The sequence below is a fragment of the Triticum aestivum genome, chromosome 2A, assembly GCF_018294505.1.
Source record: "Triticum aestivum cultivar Chinese Spring chromosome 2A, IWGSC CS RefSeq v2.1, whole genome shotgun sequence".
Classification (NCBI taxonomy): Eukaryota; Viridiplantae; Streptophyta; class Magnoliopsida; order Poales; family Poaceae; genus Triticum; species Triticum aestivum.
The window spans coordinates 729,868,359-729,876,448 of NC_057797.1; the positions used below are offsets into that span (position 1 = coordinate 729,868,359).

At 40.3% G+C, this 8,090-nt stretch overlaps 1 protein-coding gene across 2 annotated transcripts; it reads left to right on the forward strand.

Annotated features, from left to right (window-relative positions):
* Positions 1–3,446: 3,446 nt before the first annotated feature.
* LOC543221 (abscisic acid-inducible protein kinase-like) lies at positions 3,447–7,833 on the forward strand. Of its 2 annotated transcripts, none has more exons than NM_001405738.1 (10): positions 3,447–3,614; positions 3,701–3,871; positions 4,883–4,957; positions 6,170–6,271; positions 6,360–6,413; positions 6,507–6,599; positions 6,684–6,776; positions 6,875–6,979; positions 7,088–7,186; positions 7,257–7,833. In NM_001405738.1, the coding sequence occupies exons 2-10, from the start codon at positions 3,752–3,754 to the stop codon at positions 7,542–7,544; spliced, it is 1,029 nt and encodes a 342-aa protein (NP_001392667.1). In that variant the 5' UTR covers positions 3,447–3,614; positions 3,701–3,751; the 3' UTR covers positions 7,545–7,833. The 2 variants fall into 2 exon arrangements, with proteins under 2 accessions (NP_001392667.1, XP_044459253.1); XM_044603318.1 differs by having other exon boundaries at positions 3,520–3,614; positions 7,065–7,186; positions 7,257–7,549.
* Positions 7,834–8,090: the final 257 nt, after the last annotated feature.

The window sequence follows — 8,090 nt, forward strand, 5'->3', positions numbered from 1 at the left end:
TTTGTTGAGAAAGAAAACTGTGGTGCTACATAGTCTGATCAATCAACTCAACGTTACACTGACCTGTACCAGGATAAGACCACAGAAAGATCATAATAACAAGTTTTAAAAGAATCACTTGGAGATTGTATGTAATCTGGGCATACTCTAGGAATTCAATTAAAAAACATGGAACATGCATATAAAGAAAGAAAGAAGACAGTCAGCGAAAATCCATTTCTGCACCCGAGCTCATCTGCACCTGCGCCGACGAAAAAAATCAAAACAAATACTAGAAAAATTCAAAAAATTCCAAATAAAATTTGTGTGATAGATATTTTGATGCGTGAGGCCCGCTCCAAATTTCAAGTCATTTGGACATATGAGCAGCTTTCAGCAAAAAAGATAAATTGGGGGTCTATAAAAATGTTTACTGTTCATGTACTGTTTTGGTCCGATTTGTCTTTTTTGCTGAGAGCTTCTCATATGTCCAAATGACTTGAAATTTGGGGCGGGCCTCACGCATCAAATTGTCTACCATACAAATTTTATTTGAAAATTTGTTTTAAATTTTTTATGATTTTTTTTCTAACCGGGTGTAGATGAGCCTGGGCACCAAAACGCCCTACTCCACAGTCAGCGGTTATTCTTCTCTTTCTCTCATAGCTACTATTCGCTGCAAGGAGTCTCTTTTCTTACATCGGTCTACAACTCTACATCTCATGCCAATGGTGCCCAAAAAGTTAAGATTTTCTGCAACTTTTGACAACAATAGACAAATTTTGGTAGCACGAGAGCCTCTCTCTAGCACCTCCGGAGAAGATCCTTTTAATGTTGCAACCCATTTCACAAAGCAATGTCATTTTAATGCACTGGTTTTTTGTATGGGCAGGCCCATTTTTTTGGCTTACATTCAATCCTTTTTGGGAAGCTTCTAGAACTTTCTCTGAGCCGGTTTTTTCTTTATTTTTTATTTCGTTTTTCTTCCTTTTTATTTCTTCTTTTTTATGTTCATTTTTGTGTTTTTTGTTTTTTGTTTTGTTTTCTGATTTCCCTTTTTGATTTATATTCTTTGTTTTCTCAAATTGCAAAAATATTTTAAACTCCTGAGCTTTTTTTAAATTTTTAACATTGTTTAAAATCATGAACATTTTTTAAATTCATGAACATTTTCTTTTCATCAGATTCCAAAAATGTTCAACAATGTAAAACATATATTCAACAAATTCAATTTTTGCTCGTCAAATTAAAAAATTATTAATCAAATTCAAAAAATGTTCATCGAAATAAAAATGGTTGATAAAATTCGAAATTTGTTCATCTCTTTTTCAAAATTTGTTCATTGCTTTTTCAAAAAATGGTCATTGATAGCAAAATTTGTTCTTCCATTTTTCAAAAAACAATGTTTTGGAATACATTTTTTGTTCATCAAGTTCAAAAAATGTTCATAGAATTTTGAATTAGTGAACATTTGTTTCGAAGTTTATGAACAATTGTTGAATTTACGATTTTTTTAAAGATGTAAACATTTTTTACGAAATCATGAACATCTTTTAACCACCACATGTGATGATTTCTGGAAAATGTTCCCCAAAATTATTATTTTTCCTTAAAGTTTGAACTTTTTTGATATTCCGAATTGTTTTAAAGAAGAAAAAACAGAAAAAATGGAATAAAAAGACCAGGATGCCCAACCCTGCTTATGGGCCCCATGCGCCCAATTGGAGGCCCCGTTTCAATGCTGCAGAGCATCCTGTACTACTGGGCTGGCCAGCGTATGTGGGCCTCCGTTGCCGTGCAGCTCACCAGAAAAAAGGAGTAGCAGTGATCATGAGGGAAGCTTTCAAGGCGCATCAGCGATAGTGGTGAAGGGGGTGTTTGATCCGCCGACTCTTGAAGCTCTTGCTGTCCGGGAAGCATTGGCACTTGCTGAGGATCTCAACATACAGAGAATACATGTTGCATCAGACTGCAAGACTGTGATAAATGATATCAAACAGAAGAACCCAGCTAGCTACGGGGCGATCTTACATGAAATAATAGACTAAATCTCTTCTTTCAGTAGTTGTAGTTTTGTTCATGAGTTTAGAAACTCGAATTTCGAGGCTCACAATCTAGCGAAGCATGTTTTAAGTTTAGGGATGGGCCGCCATGTTTGGTTAGAACACCCTGGTAATATCTCGTTTGTTCCTCTGAACATTGGGTCGGACTAAATAAAGCTTCGCGTGGATTGTCTAAAAAAAAAACCAGAAAGAAGGAGCGTGATGCACAGGGCAAACAAAACTGGGCCGGCCCACTGGGTGGAACAACAGTGAGCGGATGCAAAAAAATCGCCATAAAAACGTAAGCGTTCACTTGGAGTCGACCTCGCGACCTGCATCTTGTGATTCATGCACCTGGAACTCACCACTCCTAGTGACAGAAGCGCACCGCTAATGTTATAAAGAACTAACGACAGCAACAGAAATGAAAACATTTCCTTCAAATTTTGAAGCATTTTGCAGGATTCGATTTTATTTAAGATTACGAAGAATTTCTATCAAACATGAATTTTTTTTTATAAAAATCCGAACATTTTTTTAATTTGTGAACAATTTATTTAAATGGGAAACATTTTGTGAAACTGTGAACAGTTTTTAGATAGATGTTTTTTTTAATTCCTGATCATTTTTCGAAAAGACCCTGATAAGTGTCACACTGACACAAGCTCATGGCAACTCCAAATGTTTTTGATGGCAAGTTTAATGACACGAGGATGTCAATTTTATTTGTCAAGCATTGCAACTTTCTTTTCGGATGGCAGGTTTAGTTTTTTTTGGTTTGTTTTTTCTTTTCGGATGGCAACTTTAGCCGCAAAAAACGCCAGAGCGGGATTGCTTCGTGCCACACCTGTGGCACTTATCGTTTGAATTTTTGAAATTGCGAACAACTTTTAATACGATCAACATTTTTTTAAACATGAGAACATTCTTTGAAATTCCGAACAAGTTTTGAGACCGCGACATCTTTTAAAAATTACCGATTTTTGAATCAGTGAATAATTTCTAGAAAATGGATTTTTTGAAATTTTGAACAGCTTTTGGATATATGATCATTTCTTGGAACACGGACATTTTTATATTTATGACCAAAAATTGGAAAACAGGAGCATTTTTGAAAAAAAATTCAAACAACGTTTGAAATCTCCAAACATTAAAAATAATAGAAGTAAACATGAAACAGAAGAAAGAACATTCGCAGAATAATAGTAAAAGAAAACGAAGAGATGAAAAGAAACTGGTAGGCAGTCGTTGGATGAGAATCAAACGGTGATGGCTCGCTGTCATCAGTGTACTTTTTCCTTCCCTTGAGAAGAGTGGGACTGTCCATTTCTTCAGTCAAGACTCAAGACCGCATCTCAATCTCAATGAGAAGTGTTGGAGTTGGGTTTTCCCTTTGTGGCTTGCGGACGGCAGCCGCGGCGCTGCAAGGTGACGTGTCTCTCCGGACTCCTCCCCTCCATCCCCACCTCAAGGCTCGGGCCCCGAGTTTACCCCATACCAATCCCCTCCCCGACCTCGTGGGTTGCAGAACCCAGCCCCAGCTCCATTCACACCCTCCCGTCTTCCTTCCTCCTCCCGCACCATACCATCAAGGTGCTTGTCTGCTTGGGGCCTTGAGGGACATAGGAAGAAAGAGGTGCTTGTCTGCTTGGGGCCTTGAGGGACATAGGAAGAAAGAGGTGCTTGTCTGCTTGGGGCCTTGAGGGACATAGGAAGAAAGAGGGGAGGACATGGATCGGTACGAGGTGGTGAGGGACATCGGGTCCGGCAACTTCGGGGTGGCCAAGCTGGTGCGGGACGTCCGGACCAAGGAGCACTTCGCCGTCAAGTTCATCGAGCGAGGCCACAAGGTACGCGCGCGAGCAGCCTCGTCGTCCCTCATACCCACACGGTTGATCGGCGCTTGATCCAAAACTATTCTCCTGTGTGCGCTGTCCTAGGCTCGATGGCCCCGTGATTGGTTAGAAATGTTTTGGCCGGTCAGCGTCCATGGATTCACTCTGCTCCGTCCTCTGTTTTTACTGCTTGGCAGCATGTGTTGCGCGGGCATGGTTCTAATTGTGTGGGTAGGCTTACCAGGACTGCGGATGTTGGCCATGTGCTGCTCTTTGAGTTCAGGCGCTCGAGTTCCAGGGATGAGGACTCTAGGTTCGACCTTCATTAGTTGAATTTGACAATGAAACGACGCCCCCTTTTGTTAAAGACATTGCATGGAGTTTACCCAGACTCTCTCTTAATCCCAAAGGAACCATATTCTAACAAAATAGACAATGTCTCTCATGGTAGGCCAAGGAAGTATCCAGGGCCTGCCACCCTGCCGTTGCTTCCAATGCTTCCCTCCAATAAAAATAATTGAAAAGAATCAGTGACACACACCGAATCTGCCTCTGCTGCCACATAATGTCCAATGTAGTAGGTATATGATTAACTATTCATAGCCTTCGCTTTGGTGTGGCTTTGGTTTCAAGCATTTATGCATTTCTCCTTTTGGGTCTACCTGTTGAAAGCATCTTTTATTGAAATGCGATAACAAAATCTTACCACAGTTATTAAAGAACTAATAGATGATTCACCCAAGTGATTCCACAGTTCAGGACGACATCCAACGGCTCGGAGCGTGTGGTGTGGTGGATCGATCCTAATGTTCAGAATGCTGTGTCGTGCTTAAGTAACAAACGGGTGTCAAATCCATTTTTATATACAAGGCCACTATCAAGGAGATAAGCTGCCTTGCAACATTGACTTAGAAGATATTAACTTTTGCCTTGGTACCTGTAATATGGGTTTGTGGCCTTGTATACAAAAATGGAGGGAGTATTTATGATTCATGAGTTAACTCTAAACATTTATTTTTGCTGCAGATTGATGAACATGTTCAAAGGGAGATTATGAACCACCGGTCACTCAAGCATCCAAATATTATTCGATTCAAGGAGGTAATTTCTTGGCTTCTAGGACAGTGATTGTCCCTCATATAGGCTCAAAGTTGTTTGGAGGAATTTTGTAGGATTTTCATAGGATATGATTTCTATAGGAAAAATTCCTTCAGAGCTCTTTGGTTTGTAGGAATGAGATCCTATTCCTATGGAGGAATTCTTCCTATCCTCCACATTTCATAGGGAAATAAACATTAGCCTAGACTAAATGGAAAAAATCCTATGGTGTGAATCAAAGGGCATCTCCTTTTCTATTCCTATGCATAGGATTTGAGATGCATGTCATCTCATTTCCTATGACTTTCCTATTCCTATGATTTTCCAATCCTATGAACCAAAGGAGGCCGAGTTATGAGTGTAATGCTTTAGCTCTTTACCTCATGAAATTTAACGCAGGGTAACTAGTCACATATTGTACTGATACTTCGGTACAGAAAATTGTGGCTTTGCAAGATTATGGATCTCCTTTTACTTTTACGATTGCAAGTTGTTGATCGCAGTGATTGATTTCGGAGACTTGACTCACATATGGAAACATACTAATATGGAAGTTAAGGTTATCTCTAGTGGGAAGTAGAATGTGTAACTGAAATTTAGTTCCATGTTTTGAGGCTAGGACTTTTTACTACTTTGGTGTATGTTATTTTACATCAAACATGCTGGCTAACCACTTCACTACTATTAGACTACTTGCTTTGAATTGTTAAATGCTTATCAGCTTAATTTTCTTCCTCTTTGCACTGTTCTGCACTAGTCAGGCAAGTAAACTTATTATTTAGATTTGCATCCCCATACTTTGGATTTTTTTCAGATACCTGATTGCTTAGCTCATGTAACTAGACCATTGATGATTTAGCGGGTAATTAACCAGTAGAAAAATGACATACATGTGTTTTTAGAGGGTATGAACATTTCCTCTTGGATGGAAAGAACTTCATTTTTAATGAAACAAAAAAAAACTTGATTTTTCATAGAGATGAAATTCTTGCACGGGAAGAAATAACATCTCATATGCACATTCTTGATCTGGACTACTTTAGATTCTTACCTATTTCCATTCAAGAATATATAATCTTACATTGGGTGGAGAGTTTGGAATCAACTGAGCTTGTGAATGCCGCTAGCTGTTTTCTCCCTGATCATCTTGAATTCTCGGCCTGCTTATCAAAGCTTTAATCTTCGATTCATGCTTAAACGTGCTTAGTTTTTCAGGTCGTGCTAACTCCCACACATTTGGCAATAGTTATGGAATATGCCTCTGGCGGCGAGCTATTTCAAAGGATTTGCAACGCAGGGAGATTTAGCGAGGATGAGGTAGATAATATTTGCAACGACCTTTGGAACTTCCTTCAATGGTTACATATAATTACATTAACTGTTACTTACTCATTACTCTTAACAGGGAAGATTCTTCTTCCAACAATTGATTTCTGGAGTGAGCTATTGTCACTCTATGGTACGTAGTACTCTGCCAAACCAGCTCGCAGATAGCAGCTTATGTCAAACGCTCATCACACGATATGTCATCTTTTTTTTTTTTTGCCTGCAGCAAGTATGTCATAGAGATTTGAAACTAGAAAACACTCTCTTGGATGGTAGTGTCGCACCTCGGCTCAAGATTTGTGACTTCGGTTACTCCAAGGTATTCCCGCGCAAGATAATGACCTCTGAATGTTGCGTTTTCATCGCCTAAACAAGGACCCTGTTTCGACTCTTTTCATTTCAGTCTTCTGTCTTGCACTCTCAACCGAAGTCAACTGTCGGCACACCGGCATACATCGCCCCAGAGGTCCTCTCTAGAAGAGAATATGATGGAAAGGTACGAATGTTCGAAGTTTGGTCCGCTACGACACGATTTTAACGGTTTAAGTACCACATCTGAAGCATTCAGTTATATACCAACTCTTGTAATCTTAGGTCGCCGATGTTTGGTCATGCGGAGTAACGCTCTATGTGATGCTTGTCGGGGCATATCCTTTCGAGGACCCTGATGAGCCAAGGAACTTCCGCAAAACGATCACTGTGAGTGCACACCCTTCCCACCTTATCTCTCATGAAACTTTTGCATCATCTCTATCTGATGCCTCTCACCGTGTTACTAGAAAAGTTAATTGTTGGTGTCTTCCACAGAGGATACTCAGCGTACAGTACTCTGTTCCGGACTACGTTCGAGTCTCGATGGACTGCATACATCTGCTGTCCCGCATTTTCGTTGGAAATCCTCAGCAGGTTATATATTCTTGTCCTGGAATAGTTCAGTTCCTAGTCATATAGTGCTCACATTTGTATCTGCGTGCAGCGAATAACCATCCCGGAGATCAAGAACCATCCATGGTTCCTCAAGAGATTGCCCGTTGAGATGACCGATGAGTACCAAAGGAGCATGCAGCTGGCAGACATGAACACGCCGTCACAGAGCCTGGAAGAAGCCATGGCGATCATCCAGGAGGCGCAGAAACCTGGCGATAACGCCCTAGGGGTTGCCGGGCAGGTTGCCTGCCTGGGGAGCATGGATTTGGACGACATCGATTTCGATATCGACGACATTGACGTTGAGAGCAGCGGGGATTTCGTGTGCCCGTTGTGATTGCTCATGAGTGGTTCAAAAGTTCTCTTGATGGTTTGCCTGTGGATGGATCCCTGTTTTGTCATGCTTCCACTAGATTTTGTTCTGGGTCACAAATTCTCTGTAGCCTACAGATTGGCTTGATGTGTAAACAGTGTAAGATAAGTTTACATGCTTATATCGAAATCAGTAGTTTTACCCGAAAAACTCTTGCTTCCTAGTTTATATATAAAGCAACACAGCTGAACTGGTACAAGATGAGGAGGGATACCGTAAAAGAACTCCTCTAGAACAACTCCAATAGGGCAACCCAAACGGACGGCGATTTCGTCCGTTTGGGCCGGCCGTACGTCCGGCGTCTGCCCTATTTTAGATATGGGTCAGCGTGTCCAACACATATGTGCCGGTGTGGCCGGCTGGCCGTTCAATTTTTGCATTGATGGAAATAGTTTGAATTGAATAAAATAGCATAGTTTTACAAACCGAATAAAAATAAAAATATTTCGCATAGTTTTGCAAACGAATAAAAGAAGATACATTTATTGGTTGTCAATATAAGTCTATATA

Coding starts and splice junctions, on each gene's coding strand:
- LOC543221 (NM_001405738.1), top strand. CDS start 3,752: ATGGATCGGTACGAGGTGGTGAGGGACATCGGGTCCGGCAACTTCGGG. Junction 4,958..6,169: donor ATATTATTCGATTCAAGGAG/GTAATTTCTTGG, acceptor TTAGTTTTTCAG/GTCGTGCTAACTCCCACACA. Junction 6,777..6,874: donor GAAGAGAATATGATGGAAAG/GTACGAATGTTC, acceptor TTGTAATCTTAG/GTCGCCGATGTTTGGTCATG.